The 20,478-nt window shown below is 43.4% G+C and overlaps 1 protein-coding gene across 7 annotated transcripts in view; it reads left to right on the plus strand.

Annotated features, from left to right (window-relative positions):
* Positions 1-20,478, plus strand: part of HMBOX1 (homeobox containing 1) — a 144,256-nt gene that overhangs the window by 40,407 nt on the left and 83,371 nt on the right. For all 7 annotated transcript variants that reach the window (XM_074947411.1, XM_074947414.1, XM_074947412.1 and 4 more), the window contains exon 2: positions 19,608-19,691. In XM_074947411.1, coding sequence (XP_074803512.1) covers positions 19,669-19,691 — 23 coding nt within the window. In that variant the 5' untranslated portion in view covers positions 19,608-19,668. The remainder of the gene's footprint in view (positions 1-19,607; positions 19,692-20,478) is intronic.

Consider the following 20,478-nt stretch of genomic DNA (forward strand, 5'->3'; position numbering starts at 1 on the left):
GATCACACAGCAAGACAGCAGCAGAGCTGGGAATAGAACCCAGGTCTCCTGAGTTCCAGTCCACTGCTCTAGCCACTAGGCAACAGTGCCTCTCACCCACACTTATGCCTGAAGGGGAAACCAGTGACTTTCTCACTGATGAAAAATGTTACATGTGGAACTGCACAAAACTTGGCATCTGTGGGGTACCAATGACATAGCGAAGGATAGGAGAGAAGTCCTGGAGGCCAAATTTAGGCTGATAGGTAAGAGATTAGGACCTCAATGGTAGCATTCTCTGAAAGGCTTCCAGTTCCATGCGCAGGGCCAGTTAACAGGCAGAACTGCAGGGTCTAAATGCGTGGATGAGATGATGTAGGGAGGAGGGGTTTAGATTTATTAGGAACTGGGAAAACTTTTGGTAAAGGAGGAGCCTTTACAGGAAGGATGGGCTCCACCTACACCAAAATGGAAAGAGATTGCTGGCACTTAAAATTAGAAAGATCGTAGAGCAGTTTTTAAACTAAGGGCGGGAGGAAAGCTGACAGGTGCAGAGGAGCACGTGGTTCAGACAGAGCCTTCCCTTAGGGTAGGATCTATTAATGGAGATTCTCTATATCCTAGTAAGGAGGAGAGGATGGAAGATGATAAAATATGGGCAGGATCTGATGAGAAACAGTCAAATGAAAAAGAGTCCCATTGAATTACATCACATAATGGCAGACAGCTAAAAAGTGACAAGTTTTTAAAGTGCTTATATACAAATGCCAGAAGTGTAAATAATAAGAGGGTGAACTAGAGTGCCTCATATTAAATGAGGATATTGGTATAATAGCCATCACAGAAACTTGGTGTCAGAGTAGCAGCCGTGTTAGTCTGTATCCGCAAAAAGAAAAGGAGTACTTGTGGCACCTTAGAGACTAGCAAATTTATTTGAGCATAAGCTTTCGTGAGCTACAGCTCACTTCATCGGATGCATTCAGTGGAAAATACAGTGGGGAGATTTATATACACAGAGAACATGAAACAACGGGTGTTACCATACACACTGTAAGGAGAGTGATCAGGTAAGGTGAGCTATTACCATCAGGAGAGCGGCGGGGGGACCTTTTATAGTGATTATCAAGGTGGGCCATTTCCAGCAGTTGATAAGAACGTCTGAGGAACAGTGTGTGTGTGGGGGGGATAAACATGGCAATTCTTCAACAAAAAAACTTCAAAAACAGACTCCAACAAGAGTCTGCTGAATTGGAATTTATTTGCAAACTGGATAGAATTAACTTAGGCTTGAATAAAGACTGGGAGTGGATGGGTCATTACACAAAGTAAAAATATTTCCCCATGTTTATTCCCCCCCCGCCACACTGTTCCTCAGACATTCTTGTCAACTGCTGGAAATGGCCCACCTTGACTATAACTACAAAAGGTACCCCCCTCCCCCCGGCTCTCCTGCTGGTAATAGCTCACCTTACCTGATCACTCTCCTTACAGTGTGTATTTTGTACCAAATGTCTAGAGGATAGCTAATGTGATGCCAATTTTAAAAAGGGCTCCAGAGGTGATCCCAGCAATTACAGGCCGCTAAGCCTGACTTCAGTACTGGTCAAACTCATTGAAACTATAGTAAAGAACAGAATTATCAGATACATAGATGAACATAATTTATTGGGGAAGAGTTAACATGGCTTTTCTAAAGGGAAATCTCTACTAGAACTGTTTGAGGGGGTCAACAAGCATGTGGACAGGGGTGATCCAGTGGATTTAGTGTACTTAGATTTTCAGAAAGCCTTTGACAAGGTCCCTCACCAAAGCCTCTTAAGTAAAATAAGCTGTCATGGGATAAGAGGGAAGGTCCTCTCATGGATTGGTAACTAGTTAAAAGATAAGGAGTACTTGTGGCACCTTAGAGACTAACAAATTTATTTGAGCATAAGCTTTCGTGAGCTACAGCTCACATGCAGTAGAAAATACAGTGGGGAGATTTTATATACACAGAGAACATGAAACAGCACCAGTGTGAACGAGGTGTTGCTTTACTGCGCTCTGATCAGCCTCCGGAAACGTCCCATAATCCCCTTAAGTCAAGTGGCCACTCTTGTCACTGTTGTGAAATTGGCTGCAGGAATGCGGAAATGCCTTTTCAAAGCTCCCTTTCGGAGAAGCTGGCTGCTTATCAGCGCTGAGAAAAAACAAACATTCACTGTTTGCTTTGAGTGAGTTTGAGAGAGGCTGGGGTGGGGGTGGGGGGGAGGTCTGAACTTACAAGACAGCATGCTGACACACACTCAGTACCCCAAAAACCCACTCTCTCCTCCCCACATACACACAACACACTCCCTGTCACACCCCACCCCATTTGAAAAGCACGTTGCAGTCACTAGCATGCTGGGATAGCTGCCCATAATGTACCGCTCCCAGTGCCACTGCAAGTGCAGCAAATGTGGCAACGCCAGTGCACTGTCAGTGTGGACAGACTGCAGCACTTTCCCTACTGCGCTCTACAAAGGCTGGTTTAACTCACAGCACTCTACATCTGCAAGTGTAGCCATGCCCTGAATGTGGTATAGTGAGATTACATTACCAACCATGATTAAGTTGAGCAGCAGTGTAAGGAGTTTTCCCTATTACAGTATTTTAGAAGCACATTTTGCCCAAGGTTTTCAGAAGTAATTAATAATTTTGAGTGCAGCCAACAATAAGACACCTTAAAGTAGCTTAATATGCAGAGGATCAGTGTTAAGCACTTTTTGAAACATCAGACCCCTTTAAAAGTGTCTCAGGTTGGCCAGCTCTTGGCCTTTCTCTGTTGAGAGGATGATAAAGTTAAAGTAGCTTGGGGTGGATGGGACTAGTTTTGTAGCCTGTTTTTAAAAGTTCCCTTTGTAAAACAAATTTTAAGGAGGAAAACGCTGTGTAATTGACTTGTCATGTAGAGTGCACGTTGTGTGATAAAGGAGGTTGCAGCTTTCCCGGTTAATTTTCCATTAAACATATTAAAAGGTTGAATACTTATAATGCGATTAACACAACCCACAGCAACCTGATACATTAAATGCTATGAATGAGTCAGCAACCAGGCCCTGATGACTTTAAAAGTTTCTACAGTTGAAAACGTGAGTCCAAACCTAGCCTTTGGCTATGTCTGCTCTGCAAAAAAAAAAAAAAAAGGTGTGGGTGATAGTTGTGGCTTTTGCTTGTTTTGTTTTAACATCAAGATAGCTATCTTGATGTAAACTCCCAAAGGGGACAAGGCACAGGTGGTTTTTACCTTGACTAATTACATCAAAATAAAACTAGTTGTGTCTTGTCTCCTTTGGATTTTACATCAAGATCTTGATGTGGAAACCTCAAATGCATCTTGTAGCAGTGAAGACAGCCTTAGGCTCTGACTTCAGTGCTAAAAAGGGTGTGTGTTTATTGCGGGAGAATGAACACGCACTAGTTACCCTATTGTAAAATCCTGGTGGGGAAGAGGCACATTTAATTTGTACCTGGAGGTCACCCATAGGCAGGGGTATAGTGTTGAATTTGCCTAGCTGCCTCGCTGTGAAAACTGCAAGTGCCTGTCTCCATTAAGATTTTACAGCAGGATAGCTATTGCATGTTAATTATCCTGTGGTAAAAACACACCTTATTTTAGCAGTGAAGGCAAAGCCTTAGACAACCAGCGCTTGCAGTGTTGGCATCCTTCCTCTGTTAGGGCAACCCCACTTGGGAGATGGAGAGGAAGGTCAGACACCAAAAGTGATTTGGCAGGTTCTGAACAAGCATGAGGTCTCTGAGTTAATGGAGTACTTAGTGTTAATTTATGAGTGTATCTATAACACTGACTGGAAATCGGGTTTACTTTGTGGTCTGGTATCTTCCTATTTCAAGTTCAACTTCTATGTGTTAGTGGAAAGTGAATGTGAATTTGTGAAAACATCCCACGTGTTTCAGAAATCAAAAATGGTGTGAAAAGACATTCAAACTGAAAAATCATACAAGTCAGATCACTAAAGTTTAGAGAATCAGGCTAATCCATGTATGTACATTTGTATACTGTTGCCCATCTCCTAAGGTGTAGCAGATTTCATGGGTTTGTAATGTCAGTTTCTCATTGAAGCAGAAATCAGTGATGTGAAGTCAAAGTATTTTCTAGTGTGATTTGTTTATAAGATGTCCATGAGCCCTGTTTCCTGGAACAGAGGGTCTCATAAACTGCACCAAGGTAATTCCATCTTGCAGAAAACTTAGGTGAGTATAGTGTCTGTTATATATATTTTAAAATAGAGCTTGTATAATTAGAACAAGTCAAGGCATCTGATATTTTTTGATGGCCTTTGGGCTGGCCTACACATAAAACTTGCATTATATTTACTACAATTGAGTTAAACCAGAGCAAATCCTGTTTGGAAAACACTTAAATCTGTTTACATCAGTTTCCAGGTTTTTCTGGTTTGACTAAATCAATTTAAAAGGCGAATTTAGTTAAACCAGAGGAAATTTTGTGTGTAGAACAGCCTCTATGGCCCCAGTCCTTAAGCACGAGTAGTTCCATTAACTTCAACTCAGATTGCCATTAAATTCAGATTGCCAACCCCAAACATGCAAAATTCACGAGTGAGGTCTTAAAATCATGAAACCTGCTTAAAAATTATATTTTTTTATAAATTTGAGGCTTTTTTTTAATGGTTTGAGGCTTTAGGGAAACTTAAAGTTGGGGCTTTAACACAAAATATCAAAAGGCTCATGATCAAAATTGTGGGAGTTGACAACACTGATACCTTGCTGATCTAGGGCTTAAAATCCACATCCCTGAGCAACCTAACCCCAGCGCCACATTGACAGGAGAATTCTCCCGTAAACCTAGCTCCTGCCTCTCAGGGAAGTGGGGGCTTGTCTACGTTTAAAACCCTACAGTTCTGCAATCCCAATTCTGCAGGGAAAACATGAAATTCTATATAGAACATTATTTCTGTGCAAATTCTGTACTGCGCAGTGGTGCAGAATTCCCCCAGGAGTAACATGGGGAGGGAGGTTGTACTGGTTTAACTAAACAGGTGTAATTAAAGCAGTATAACTTTCTATGTAGGCAAGGCATTAGAGTTTGAGGCCAAGGCTAAACAGAGCCATTATCTCCTCGTTAACTTGCACAGTTTTTGAGCTAGTTCAGGTTAACTCTCTGTAAATGGGTGGCATCCTCACCCTGTTATTAACACAGTATATACACAGAATACGACATTGTCCAAAGTTACTTGTGTCAGAGATTGCCTTTATTATTAAAGTAATGATCCTAAAGCAGAATTGTAGTTATAGACCTTAAGGTACCCCACAAGCTTCCTCTTGTCAAGGATGATTAGATTTCTTCCTGTAGTAATCTCTTGTCCCTTCTACTCTGTCTTTTGGCTAGAGAGACTCTGCCTCTTATGTTTCCTACTGAAGCTAATGCGATCCACCTATTCTGAGTGCTGGGTGGAGTCATCAGGATTGCTCTGTTATACTTTAAAAATATCTTTGCCAGCCATTGTGGACAGGCCTGCAATGTATTTCACAAATTTGGAAACGGAGACAAAGACTTAGAACACAGCCTCCAAACAAACTTTTTAAGCACTGCTTGCCCTATGCTGCTCTATATAAGGTTCTTGTACTGATGTCATGTGTTAGAGCACCTACCAGTAGTTCATTAAATGATGTGACTGACATCTATCACATGTGGTTCATTCCTGTCTTCAATGTCTTGCTGAACCATGTTTAAACTGAGTCTAAAACCAGTTCAGCAAACATAGTTCCTATCCCATTGCAGATAGGGTCAAAGATTTATGTAGTTGACAAAAGTATCCAAACACGATCAGCTGGATAAAAACAATCTTCTGAAGTCATAAGGTAATATAAATGAAGTTGGAAGTGTCCCTTTGTCTAAGTCACCATTCTGGATAATACTCTTAGAACTATGGAAAAAGAAAATCTCTCTCTCTCTCGCCAATAGAATTATTAGTCAGCAAGAAGGTGCAGAACTTTGTGAAAAATTGTTTATTAGATAATTTCCTGTTGCAGACTAGCTAGAAGAGGGCCTTTTTTTGTGTATCACATCAAATGATAGCTTTTATTTTTTAGGAATGATGGATTGATTGTATATGCACCCAGCTCCTCTATGGGATCTAAGTTCCGAATATGGACACCTATGTTCAGTAACTAAATACCACATTGTGAGCTCTCAAATGAGCACAGATGAATCTTCAGAGGGGCTAGGCTCTCATTTCAACCCATATGGAGAGGATAAGATAGGTAGAAGATGGATATCAACAGAGTTGGTAAGAGGGCCAAAAACTGAGTCTATGTAAAAAAGGAAGAGGAAAAGTCCCCTCAATTTTGGGTGTGCGCATTGTGTTTCAGGATGAGTTTTCATCCTGAACCATGTGTGTACACACAATGGAAGGCAGGAGGCTTGTCTAAGACTTCAAAAATTAGAAGTCAGACCCTGATGCATTTTTAAAAAAACCCTCATGATTTTAACTCAAATCCCATGACTTTTTGGGGGGGACTCTGTCTCATGGTTTTAAAGTTGTTGGGTTAGCAATACTGTGTGTGTATGTGTGTATATGTGTGTGTGTGTAATATATATATATATATATATATAAAGGCCAATTAACAGTGATGTAGAAAACTTAATGTTTGCATTTCCTGACACTTAATGTTAACTGTGCAACCTTAGTATTGCATTGACAGAGATTTTTGCATTAACTTGTATTTGGAGAAGAAATAGCCCGTGCTCACCAGTAGCATGCTCAATTCAGCTTTGAAACCTCTCCTCACTGAAAGGGTTTGGGGGTGAAGGGGCAGTTCTAACCTCTTTGCAATGCTGTTCTTGAGGCATGTTGCTGAAAGGCTGGGCGAGCAGGACAGTAATCCATTTTGGATTCAGATCACTATCTTTGCAATCAAAATGATAGAAACATCCTGGATTGTACAGTAGTCCTGTGCCTTTTCTCCAGTGGCAAGCTTCTTAGCCAACATTCACCAGTGTGGTAAAAATGCTTGAGGTTTGTCGATGCGACAGCTCCCACTTCTTGTTTTGGGTGGTGAAGCTGCACCAATGGGGAATTAATGCTAAGTCGTTTGCTAGTGTAAAATAGCCTATGAGCTGTTGATGCCAGTCAAAAAAGAATCTCTAATTGTGTCACGAAATGGGATGAGGATGAGGGCAGCGTTTCAGGAGGAATCTGCAAAAATCATAGAAACCAGTGAGCACACTCGGAAACCTTTCAGATCGCTGCTTTTTATCACCCAAAGACTGTTTAGATGTGTGGTGAGCATTCTACAAAATGGGGAAAATGTCTTTTCCCGCCTCTCCTTGCTGCAATCAAAACTTGGCTAACTAAAAAGCTGGCAAAGTTTCCTTCCCCAGAAACTGATACTTGCATGAAGACTAAGGCCTGGTCTATACTAAAAATTTGTGTTTACATAGCTGGGTTGGTCAGGCCTGGGAAAAATCCACATCCCTAAGTGGCATCGCTGTGCCGACGGAACTCTGCCGTAGACGCAGCCAGGTGGGCAGAAAAATACTTCTGTTGGCCTAGTTATTGTCACGTGGGACAGTGGCGTTCCCACAGCGATGGAAAACCCCCCTGCCATTGCTGTAGGCTGCGTCTACACTATGGGATTATGCCGACATAACTATGGCACTGCAGATAAGCTGCTATAGTCTCCGTAGTGTAAACATGGCCTGAACATGGAGCTATCAGCTCAAAACGAGCTGCAGCAGGTAAAGCACCTGCTTGCATCTAGAAGACAGACACTCAAGGGCAGATTTCAGAGTAGCAGCCATGTTAGTCTGTATTCGCAAAAAGAAATGGAGTACTTGTGGCACCTTAGAGACAGACCGCACCCCACCCCACTTCAGATAAGCTATTACCAGCAGGAGAGTGGGGTGGGGGGAGGTATTTTTTCATGCTTTGTGTGTATAAAAAGATCTACACTTTCCACAGTATGCATCCGATGAAGTGAGCTGTAGCTCACGAAAGCTTATGCTCAAATAAATTGGTTAGTCTCTAAGGTGCCACAAGTCCTCCTTTTCTTTTTACTCAAGGGCAGAGCTACCTGCAGCATGTTGTCATCAGACTGCTTTCTACAGTTTTAACTCTGGACATTCTCCTCTGCTGATGAGCTCTTCCATCCTCTTTCATCACCGCTTCTACTCGCCCTTCATGCTCCTTTCCCTATTCGTCACTTGCTTGCCTGCAGTGCCCCCCCTCCTTTCCTTTGTTTTTCCATTTAACAAATCCCCTCCAAAAAACTTAAACCACCTCAGTTAGCTTCTAAATTCACTTGCAATACATATAAATATGGGAAAATTTAATAATAAAAAAAAAAGTTAGCACCTGAAAATGCAGTTAATAATGGCTGCAATAACGATAGTTAATAACAAATTGGTTAGTCTCTAAGGTGCCACAAGTACTCCTTTTCTTTTTGCAAATACAGACTAACACAGCTGCTACTCTGAAATCAATAACAATAGTGAGAGCAATAATCATATACGTGGGCACACGTTCTGGAGGCTATTTCCCATTTAAACTATACCCGTTTCAAAGTAGACCAATATAGCAGTTAAACCACTGACCATGGTTCTCTTTAGATCTGTAATTCCATCTTCAACAACTTACTGTCTTTCTGAAATGCTCATTGAGAGTTTTTTTGGCTGTTCCATGGAACAGCTTTGATGATTTTTTTTAGCCACTTTGTGGTTATTTTAAGCTTCAGAAAACAATAAAATGTACTCCCCCCCGCCTCCCCCAGCTCCTCTCCATGCCTTTATGAAAGCAGAATCTGTGTAGATAAAGCACAGTTGATCTGTTAGGAATTACGGTTTCTCCGTTATTCTTTTGGTCTTGCATATCATACCTTTTATGTAGAAGAATATTTAAAGGTGCAGTGTAGAACAGTAGGATGAAAGATTCCAGTGTGCATTGAAGAGTTTTTGTGACCTAGGAACCACCCATTCTTTAACTTTTTTTAAATGAATTTTTGTTTTCAAAGTGAATTTTAGTGCTCATGAAAGCTGCTGGCTTTGATAGCCGTAGAGATTGAAACCCTCTACCCACAGATAGCACACGTGGCAGCAGCATGCTCTAATGGTTAAAGCATTAAATTGGGACTCAGGAGCAGCCTTCTGTTTCCAGCTCTACCGCAGCTGCCCGTGGGCAAGTCACTTGATCTCTCTGTACTTCGGTTCCTCATCTGTAATATTTTTGTATCTCATGAAGCTGTTAGGAGAATTCATTCACTAATGGTTCTGAGGCACTAATACGACACCGACAAGGATCTTAGAAAAGGCAATATTCGAATTTTAAAAACTCTTACACTGTCCTCCAGAAATGAACCTCAACTCTGACCTGACAGGATCACCTCTAGGTAAGACTGTTGTTTGCAGGTTTCCTTAATCCATGGCTGATCTTCAGAGATGGCTGCTTGTGGTGTTAATGTGTCATGTGGAAAATTGTGCACTGGAAGAAAGACTGAGAACCACCAAACTGATTTCATGTAGGCTACCAAACCTCATGAGATGATGGGGGACTTTTGGTCACTCCTTTCCACATTCAGGAGTGCCAAGCAGGCTCAGATCATAGATCACTCTAATCCAACCATCTGTCTCAGGAAGTGGGCAGCATTCGATATTTCAGGGACAGGAAGAGCCCATACCACTTGGCATTCCCTTACCTAACTTGCAAAGCTGTTCCTGTGATTAAGGACAGAAGGAGTTCCTCCTTCCTGACCCTCTCAGTCTATCAGCTTATTCCCAGAAACTTCCAATTTAATTGCCCATGTCATCACAATGTGCGTAGCTGCAGGTTTTATTAATGATCATAAAGTTATTGAATCCTCTTTAAAATTAATCCATACATCCAACCATTGTGGTTTTTCACTGATCAGCTCTGGCAGCAGGGAATTCCACAGATTGGCTCGGCACTTCACAAGTCCCTTTTTATTGGTTCTAAATGTACCGTCTCCCTCCTACTCCTCCTCCTCCCTGGGCTGGCCTCCCAGCCTCTTAATACTTTTCTCGCAGCTCAGCCCCCAGACCGGGATTTCTGGTGCGCTCTGCCTCTGTAGGAGCTAAACCAGGAGTGGGAAAACTTTTTGGCCCAAGGACCACATCTGCGAATGAAAATTGCTTGGCTGGCCATGAAAACTCACAAAATTGGGTTTGGGGTGCAGGAGGGGGTGAGGGCTCTGGTTGGGGGTGTGGGATCTGGGGGTTGAGGGGTGCGGTGTGGGGGGGCAGTGAGGGCTCCGGCTGTGAGGGCAGGCTTTGGGGTAGGGCTGGGGATGAGGAGTTTGGGGTGTAGGAGGGTGCTCCGGGCTGGGACCAAGGAGATTCGGAGGGCGGGAGGGGGATCAGGGCTGGGGTAGGGGTTTGGAGCATGGGGGGTGAGGTGGTGTAGGCTCCGGGCGGCGGTTACCTCAAATGGCTCCTGGAAGCAGTGGCATGTCCCTTCTCCGGCTCCTAAGCAGAGGCGCGGCCAGGCAGCTCTGTGCGCTGCCCTGTCCGCAGGCACCGCCCCTGCTGCTCCCATTGGCTGTGGTTCCCAGCCAATGGGAGATGCGGGGTTGGTGCTTGGGGTGGGGGCAGCGTGCAGAGTGGAGCCCCGTGGCTGCCCCGATGCGTAGGAGCTGTAGGGAGGCCATGCTGCTGCTTCCGGGAGATGCGTGGAGCGGCCCCTGACCCTGCTCCCTGGCTGGAGCACTGGAACGGGGCAAACCCCAGACCCTGCTCCCCAGCGGGAGCTTGAGGGCTGGATTAAAATGGCTGGTGGGTCGCATCTGGCCCGTGGGCCGTAGTTTGCCCACCCCTGAGCTAAACTGAAGTTTTACCCTCCTGAGAGTCCATTTACCAAGGTAAACAAATGATTTACTGACCTTCCTGCCTCATTGCTGCAGACTGTTGCTGCACTCTTTGCATCCTATCCTTAACGTTCTTTACTCCATTTCAGTACCTCTTGCCTGGACAAAGCTTTATGACTTGGTAAATCAGTCTGAGTGGTACAAAATCAAATGCTTTCCTGAGATCCTGATAACTTATATCTACTGTTTCACTCATGTCTAACCTAATAATTTGGTTGTATAATAAAAAGGATTTCAGCAGATTTGTCAAGCATGACCTTCCTTTTATGAAGCCGTACCGGTTGTCCTCTATTAAATTATGCATTTCCAAATGTTCTGCAGTTTTGGCTTTTATCAACACTTGTAATACGTTCACACAGCTGACGCTGGGTTTTCTGATCTAAGGGGTTTCAACAAAAATCTTTGTCACTCCTGTGGAAGCATAACATTGTATAAGTATAACGTTGTATAAGGGGACATGCTGGATACATTGTATATGAGAGGGCATGCCAAAACATGTTACAAAGTATCTGAGGGAGCACACGTAGGGACAGTTAGCTTTTGAATGGAGAAGCAATTAAGATAGAGCCAGCACGTCTAAGAAGCAGGCATCAGAATGGAAGGTGTGAAGGGCAATTAGTTAAGTTAACTGGAAGCTGTTAAAGGAGATTGTTAAGGGTGGCAGGTAATTGAAGATTCATGACTGGTCTCAGGGATCTCGAAGGGTGGTGACTAAAATCTTTTTCTTCTTTTGTCTGTAACTTCTCTGTAACTTGTTCTCCAGCAAGCTGTATAAATTAAGAGACACAAGCCCCACTCGGGGGGGGGCTCACTTCTAAATGTATTAGCAGAGCAGCTTTGCTAATAAAACAGAGTGGTCTGATAAATTGTGAGTCTGAGTCAAACTTTGACACTCCCCAATGCGGTCTACAGATTTTTGCAAAATGCTTTATATAGAATTTTCCTTTAGTTTTCCAGTTTGCTTAATTTATCTTTTCAGAGGATAAACTTCTTGAGACTGAGATTATCTTTTCTCGTATCGCTCTGGCCATCCTGCCTGTGTTTAATACAAAATAATCTGATCACTGTTTGCTAACCATCCGGTCTGTGTGCCATATGTGAAATGAGTGGAAGGACTTCAGTCTGGTCTTAGCAAGAAGTGATGTTGTCTAGTCTGTGGATAGGGCACTAGACTGGGAGTTGGGAGACCCTGGTTCTTTTTCCAAGCTTTCTCAAGCACGTCACTTCACCCCTCTGTGCATCTTTTTCCCTTCCCATCCTTGCTTGTCTCTGCAGGACAGGGGCTGTCTCTTAGGATGTGTGCCAAACACAATAGGGCCCTGATCTCAATTAGGGCCTCTAAGTGCTACTGTAATACAGGTAAGTGTAATTCTTAGCATACAAGTGTTCATATCACAGAACCTCCAGGGTAGCCAGTGTTAGCTGGCAGTCTCAAGAAAGAGGCTAAGAATTGAATGAACCATTGAGACTCCCCTTTCAGGAGGAGACTCCCCACTGGAACACGTCCGAGGGTATGTCTTAATTGTAAAGGTAGCTTGGGTGATGGGCACACTGGTCTAACTCTCTGAGCACCCAAGTTACCCTTCCCGGGTGTGAACAGCTACCCTGCAAAGCCATAGCCAAGTTACTGCATTCTCACTGGTGCTGCACACCCCACTGTGTGTCGCTAGGACTTCTGGGGGAACATCCCATGATTCTTTTGTGCTTTTGTAAGCTGAGCAGCTCTACAGTTCTTTTTCAGAGAATTGTGGGAGAACTTGTCTATGCTTCTGGGCTCAAAGGTGGGATTGTGGGAAGGTGCTGGAGGACTCTCCATGCTCAAGTGGTTTAGACCAGGGTTTCTCAACCCATGGGTCATGACCCAAAATTGGGTCTCCAGAATGTGTCAAAGGGTTGTATGGGAAGCCTGGGAGAGAGGGTTTGGATCCTGCCTCCACCGTGGTGGGGAGGCACTCCGGGGGAAAGGCCTTGTGGGAGCTGGGTCCCTGCCCCTAGATGGGTGGGAAGGCCCTGGCAGCGGTTGCAGAGCTCTCCCTCTCCCTGCACTTGCCCCACAGCAGTAGCTCATGGGGCTGGCTGGTCTCGGCATCCTGCTCTGGCTGTTGCGACCTGGTACATGGGGCTGCAGCACTACGCAGATTTGGCACAGCTGCTCCTCCATGGTGATGGCAGGGGGCCAGATGGGCCAAATTTGAGCACGTGGTACTGGACCCCATACTCTAGAAAGCAACACCACTTGCTCAAATTTGGTCCGACTTACCCTATGTCGGGGCATCAGGCCAAACCTTAGCAGTACTGCAACCCTGGAGGCCGCAATGCCTGGAGCGAGGAGCCAAGCCCAGCCAGCCCCTCAGGAGAGGAGCCTCAGGAGCCACCACTATGGTATGCCCGGTGCACTTATTTAGTGCTTACTACGTTAATTTGTATATTATGTATCATGGGTAAGAAATATTTAGTAAGCCAGATGTTTTTTGCACTAAAACTATTTATTGGGTTGTGACGGACCCCAAAGGTTTACAAGTGATTTAGTTGGGGATTGGTCCGGCTTTGAGCAGGGGATTGGACTAGATGACCTCCTGAGGTCTCTTCCAACCCTGATATTCTCTGATTCTATGAATGGGTCCTGAGCCCAAAAAGGTTAAGAATCACTGGGAGGAGCTTGGAGGCAGGGAATTTTTAGTGAAGGCTCCTCAGCTCTGGAACTTGCTTCCCAGAACCCAGATTTATGCACCTTTAGGTCATGTTGCAGAGCTTATCTTTTGTTCAGAGGTTTATTTTGGGAAAGTGGGTGAATGGACTGTAATGACTAGCGAGAGAGTCCTAGATTAGGTTTGGAAGGGAAGATTTCATATTTTGGATACTAGTCCTATTTTTGTGCATGCACCAACAGCTCCAGATGGTCACATCTTAAAATAAGTTTTTTAATAAATACAGCACTTGTAGTTGTCAAAGCCCTGTTTAAACATTAATCTGAACCTCTACTATGAATAAAAGGGCTCTTTATTATAGCACAGAAAGGCATAAGAAGAACCAGTGGCTGAAAGCTGACCCAAGACAAATTTAAATTAGAAATTAGGCATAAATTTGTAACAGGGTGATTAACCATTGGAGCAAACTGCCAAGGGAAGTGGTGGATTCTTCATCTGAACGTGTCTTCAGATCAAGACTGGCTGCCTTTTTGGAAGAGAGATTCTTTTGCCAAACACAAGTTATGCTTTAGAGAAATGCAAATTATTGGGCTCAATACAGGGGTCTTTGGGTGAATTGTGATGGCCCATGATATACAGACAACCAAACTAGTTCATCTGGTGGTCCCTGCTGGGCTTAAATTCCATGGGTAATTAGAGGAGTTCAGTCTGTACGTCTGTCTGTTACTTTTGAGAAGAAGGATTGTTTCATGATCAGGGCACAGGACTGGTGAGTTGGATTCTGGCAAAAATTCAGCCTTGGTACAACTTAATTTTTTAAAGACAATGGTATTACACCCAGGCTGAATTTGGCCCATGCTGATTTAACAACCCTCCTCCATGGGTCATCAGCAAGGTTTGGAATTAGGCCCTTCAGCACCATAGCACAGACCTCCACCATTTGAGCTAATGGAGCAGTTCCATTATCTGGTAGCAGTAGTAGGTTTTTAATGGACCATCCACTGGGGCAGGTGCAGCACACATTCAACCAACAGTGTTACGTTATGTGGCCGTAAGCCAGCAACTTAACCTTTCTGTGCCTGAGTCACCTTCTAGAAAATAAAGACAAGACTTTCCTGCCTCACAAGTGCATGAAGACTTTTTTAATTCATTGTTTGTAAAGACTCTTTAAGATCCTTAGATAGAAGGTACTAGAGAAATACGAAGTAGTATACAAAATACGAAGCCTGACCCACTCAAAAAAAAATAATTAAGGGGAAAAATTTATCTCTTTTCGAAATAAAGTGCTATCAGTGAGATCTTAACCAAGAAACTTCCTTCTTTCTTTTGCCGGTAGTTGGGGATCAGGGGAAGCTGTACTTCAAAACATCTAATTGCACATAGTGAGAAATGAAGAAAACTGAAGTGGTTCCCAAGAACATATTAGAAAATCTGAACTAAAATGAGAAAGATACCATGTCAAGTGAGACAAATGCAAAGTTGATACTCCAGTGCTTCACACATCCACTTGTCCTTGGCACAGAGAAAATGAGATTTTTAATATCTGAGAAACAGATTGTCATGAAGACTCATCATTGTAAATTTAAGCTGCCTTTACAGTAACTTAGGATGGGAACAGGGTTGTTCATTACATTCAATTCTACAATTGTGGACATGATGTCCATATTAATACTGAATTTTTTTTATATTGTCCCTACTAGGAAAGTGAAAAGGGAGTTGTTGTGTGTTTTTCCTGTATTACTAACAGGTAATTTATTTAATTAATAATATGAAGAGGGCAAAGGTTTGTGAGTTTTTACTTGCATATCATCTATAGATTACAGTGGCACCTGCTTTTGCTGCTGTGATTAAGGCTGGGTCAGCATGTTGGTGTATAATAAAAGGAAGAGGGCATTGATACACCATTGTAGAAGTTTGTTGATGGCTGTAGTCATGTTATGTAGGCAGAATGACCTGGCTAAAATCTAGGGAAATGTGGTCTAGATGAAATTACCATAAAGTGGGTGCATAACTGGTTGAAAAAACTGTACTCAACAACAGCTATCAATGCTATTAAATTGGGAGGACGTATCCAGTAGAGTGGTGCAGGGGTCTGTCTTGGGTCTGGTACTATTCCATATTCACAATGAGGACTCAAGTAACAGTGAGGAGAGAGTGCTTGTAAAATTGGTGGGTGACACCAAGCTGGGAAAGGTTGCAAGCACTTTGGATGACAGGACTAGAATTGGAGAAATGCTCTGAAGCAATAAGTTGAAATTCAGTAAAGACAAGTGCAAAGTTCTACACCCTAGGAAGGAAAAAATCAAATACAAGATGCGGAATAACTGGCGGTGCGGTCGTACTGCTGCAAAGGATCTGGGGATTATAGTGAGTCAGACAAATAGAATATGAGCCAGCAATGTGGTGGAGTTGCGAAAAAGACAAATATTCTGGGGCTTATTAACAGGAGTTGTATGTGAGACCCGGGAGATAATTGTCTTGCTCCATTTGGCACTTGTGAGCCCTCAGCTGGAGTACTGTGTCCGGTTTTGGGTGTCACACTTTAGAGAAGATGTGGACAAATTGGAGAGCAACAAAAATGACAAAAGGTTTAGAAAACCTGACCTACGAGGAAAAGTTAAAAAACGTGTATGTCGAGTCTTGAGAAGAGAGGAGTGGGGGGCTTTTATACGTTAAAGGCTTTTATAAAGAAGGTGGTGATCAATTGTTCTCCATGTCCATTGAAGGTAGGACAAGAAGTAATAGTCGTAATCTGCAGCAAGGGAGGTTTAGGTTAGATATTAGGAAAAACTTTCTAATCATAAGGGTAATTGAGCTCTGGAATAGGCTTCCAAGGGATGTTGTGGAATCCCCCTTACTGGAGGGTTTTAAGAACAGATTAGACAAACACTAGTCAGCAATGGTCTAAGCATACAGTAAAAGCTGTTTTATCTAGCACTTCGCCAACCGGAAAGCTCTATAAACCGGCATTTCTGATCTTCATTGGAAGTCTGGTTTATAGTCTGGTTGGCGCACGGCCGGCAGGGAGTGGGGATGCGGGAGGGGATGCAGAGCGTAGGCTCTGGGAGGGGGCTTGGGGCTACAGGTTGGGGTGCAGGGTGCTGGATCTGGGGGGCACTCACCTTGAGTGGCTCCCCGCAAGCGGTGACCTGCCCTGGCTGCTCCTAGGGAGCTGCGGAGCCAGCGTTCAGGGCAGGGGCAGCGCGCAGAGCCGCCTGACGCACGCCTCTGCCTAGCAGCAGCCAGGACAGTTTGCCACTTGCAGGGAGCCGCCTGAGGTGAGTGCCCCCTGGATCCGGCATCCCGAGCCCCCTCCCGTGCCCCAAGCCCTCTCTCACACCCAAACTCCCTCCCTCTTAGTTAACTGGCATTTTTCTTTTACCAGCACCCCCTTTTCTCCAACATGCTAGATAAAATAGCTTTTACTGTACTTGTTCCAGCCTCAGTACAGGAGGCTGGGCTACATAATCTCTTGAGGTCCTTTCCAGCACTACATTTCTATGTTTTCATTGTTTCTCTTCTTAGGGTTAGTCAAATCAGAGAGTCTCTTGAGAAGGCCCTTTGCTATTTCTCCCTGATCAACATTAGACCAACTTTCCTTTTGGGCAAGGAGGATCAGTTGTAACCCTCTCCAGAGGCTGTTGGCACTGTCCCTACATTAGCTGGAGGAGTCACTAGTTTCCCCTCCTCTTTTTCCTGTTTAACCTCATCTACTGTCACAATTTGAGCACTGTGGCTACCCCCTAAGGATCCCAGATCTACCCTGCTGTTCCATCTGATGTTTGTGACTGTTTGCTGTCTGAACTTCCCACATCCACCCCAGCCTTTAACATGGAAAAACTGAATGTCTCCTATTTCTTCCCAAAGCCTTTTCTCTTCATCTCCGTTGAAATTCTACTGTCCTAACCATCACCCAGGCTCACAGCTTGTCACCCTTTTTAGATGTTTCCTTCTTCTCTTCTCTTAGAATCATAGAATATCAGGGTTGGAAGGGACCTCAGGAGGTCATCTAGTCCAACCCTCTGGTCAAAGCAGGACCAATCCCCACTTTTTGCCCCAGATCCCTAAATGGCCTCCTCAAGGATTGAACTCTCAACCCTGGGTTTAGCAGGCCAATGCTCAAACCACTGAGCTATCCCTCCCTTCTCTACTTGCATCCAGTTGTTTCCAGTTCTTTATATAGAACATGTCAGAAATCTGTACCATCCTTTCGTTTCCATTACCACCACTAAAATCCTTGTCTGTGCCTTGGTCATCTTTCACCTAAGTCCCTGCAGCCTCCTCTTTTCTGGCTCCCTGTATATCACCTAGCTCCCACTCCAGATTTTAAAATTCTGTTTTGTGGTGATGGAAAGTGATCGTCTTTAACTCTAGCGGCTATCTGCACTGCTTCTTCCTTGCTCTTGGCCTAGGATCAACATCAGAGCTAGAGTCCTGAACTCGCTATAATTAGGCCTTCTGCCCTTCAGAAAGTGTATATATATTTTAAGATGCGACTTTATTTTGTTTCTGTTTTAACACAGAAACTGCTTTGATTTTCAAAGCTGAAATTTGGCAGTTGGTCAACAATATGATCTCATTGCTTTTGTGACTTCAGCTGAGGGAAAACATTTTTCATGCAGTTGAGAGGTTTAACGAGAGTAGTTGACTATATAACAACATTTGGAAAGGGAGATTTGGAGGGCGCGGGAGAGAGAGGCTGACTTTCCCCATCCTTCAGTACGTTCAACACCGTGTCATGGCTGCTATCCCAGACACAAATTTTTTTGGAATAAATAGAAAAGAGATAACAGGACCAATGTCCCCCAGTGCTCATCTCTTGCAGTCCCCAAAAATTGTTCTGGATCTGACCACTTGATCGTAATGGAAGATCCAAACTCAGCACAGGGAAGATGAACTGCACCCTTTCTCTCCCCTAAATCCATGCTAATAGGACTGAGGGGATAAAATATTGCTTCTTATCCAGCTGGAAGGTTTGCTGATGAGTGGCAACAGTTGAGCTTTTATTCATGCTGTTCTGTAAGTTTGTGTGGTGCCTTCTGGGTCCCTCTGTATTCCAGGGCTTTTCCATTGATGATTCTAGTTCCAATCATGCATGTTATAGAGTGGTCTGTCCCAGACTGAATGAAGTAGAGTGGTCTGTCCCAGACTGAATGAAGTACCCTATAATCCAAGTAACTCTCTCTGTAGTCTGCCTGAGCATGTCCTGCCTGCCTCGTCTCAAATGGATGATAGTTCTGTTTTTGCAGTGCTTCCAACTCATGCCACCTTGGGGAGCAAGTCACTAGAAATGGTAGCTAAAGAAAGCGTTATTAGGTCACCTATTTCCATAATATTTAGCACTTCAGAGCTTTTTGCAGACATTAACTAATCCTCATACACCCCTGGAAGGGATATAAGTAATTGTGGCTAGCATCATTTTACAGAGTAGTAAATGGAGGCATGGATAATTTTTACCCATGGCCATAGAGACTCTATTGTAGTCGGGATTTCTTAGCCCGGAGACCTATGGTTATAGAACCAGATGCCACCATTCTCAGTAGAGTTCTATGTCCATTGATTTGTATGTTTGATTATATATGGAGATGGATTTGTCACAGATTACCATGATAGTAATGAGACTTTAAAATATACCTATATTGATGCAGAGTGTACTTAGCTGGTCATCCTTTTGGGGCCTATAAACATCAAATTGTAACCTGAATCGTTGTAATGTGTATGGTGTTTAAATGTGAAGAATTATTTACTAACGGCCAATTGAAATCAATGGTGAAGCTCCAATTGGTGTCAATGGGATGAGTCTGGGGCCTGAATGGTACTTGGAATACAACAAAATATTGAAAGATTGTATGAGAAATTCCAGGATCGCAGGGAGGATTTTCCCTAATTTATCACATTTTAGTCGTGTGGTCCCTGTTTTCTGCTCTCAAAATGGTGGGTTCACATTATTTTAATGTGTCTTTCTGTCTGGCTTTTATAAAGCTGCACATCACGGTGGTATCCAAGTTCTGTTGTTGTTAGCCAGATAATAAAAACGAAAATGCCTTTACATTTTGAGCAAATTTTAATGGTATTTTTTCTCTAACTTGTCTGTTACAGAATGGTAAATAACACTGAAGACCCCTGCGAGGCTTTCTGACTTGCCCTCCTCATGTAAAGTATGCTCAGAACCTTTCCAGTAGTGTAAGTACAACAACAAGAAGTCACTCCAGGAAAGTTCAAAAGTTGACATTTCTGTAATTCAATGTAAAGAGAACAGAAGAATGGTCAGAGCTGTGGTCAGGAGACAAATGCTTGTAACTTTTAAGTTTGTGCGACACTTAAAATGTATACTGACATAGCTATGTCAGTTGGGGGTGTGAAAAAACCACATCCTTGGCTAACATAGCTAGGCCAATAAAAACCCCAGTATTAACGCAACTTTTCCAACAGAAGAGTGCTTCTGTTGGCATAGCTAATGTCATTCAGGGAGGAGGTGTTCCTACACTGCCAGAAAAACTCCCTCTGTCAATATAAGCTGCATCTACACTAGGGGGCTTTGCCAGCATAGCTATGCTCACATAGGCTCTGTAGTGTAGACATGGCCTTAGAAACTTTGAGGTGAATGATAGAGCATTACCATTTAAGACTGGAAATCTTCTCATGTCTCCCAGACATAATGGTTAAACATCAAGGCTCTCAAGGAGGTTTAACATCCTTACTCTGAGTTAGTAGAAAGGGTTACAGGTGCCATATGGGTGGTGATATATAAGAAGAACAAAAAGCCTAAGGCAGTGTCCATTAGAGTGAAAATAATTGGTTGCACCAGTTTAAGTTGGAATATCTCCTCCATTTTTGTCTTGTTGTCTTAGGGTTTGTAAAGATAATTGTAAAAGCAATATAAATGCCTGTATCCTTATGCTGCTCTATATCTTTGTTTTGTTTTTGTTTAACTCAAGCTGAAAAGCTTTGGGTGTGAATTCAAAACACC

This window comes from Natator depressus, chromosome 3 (genome assembly GCF_965152275.1).
Source record: "Natator depressus isolate rNatDep1 chromosome 3, rNatDep2.hap1, whole genome shotgun sequence".
Taxonomy (NCBI): domain Eukaryota; kingdom Metazoa; phylum Chordata; order Testudines; family Cheloniidae; genus Natator; species Natator depressus.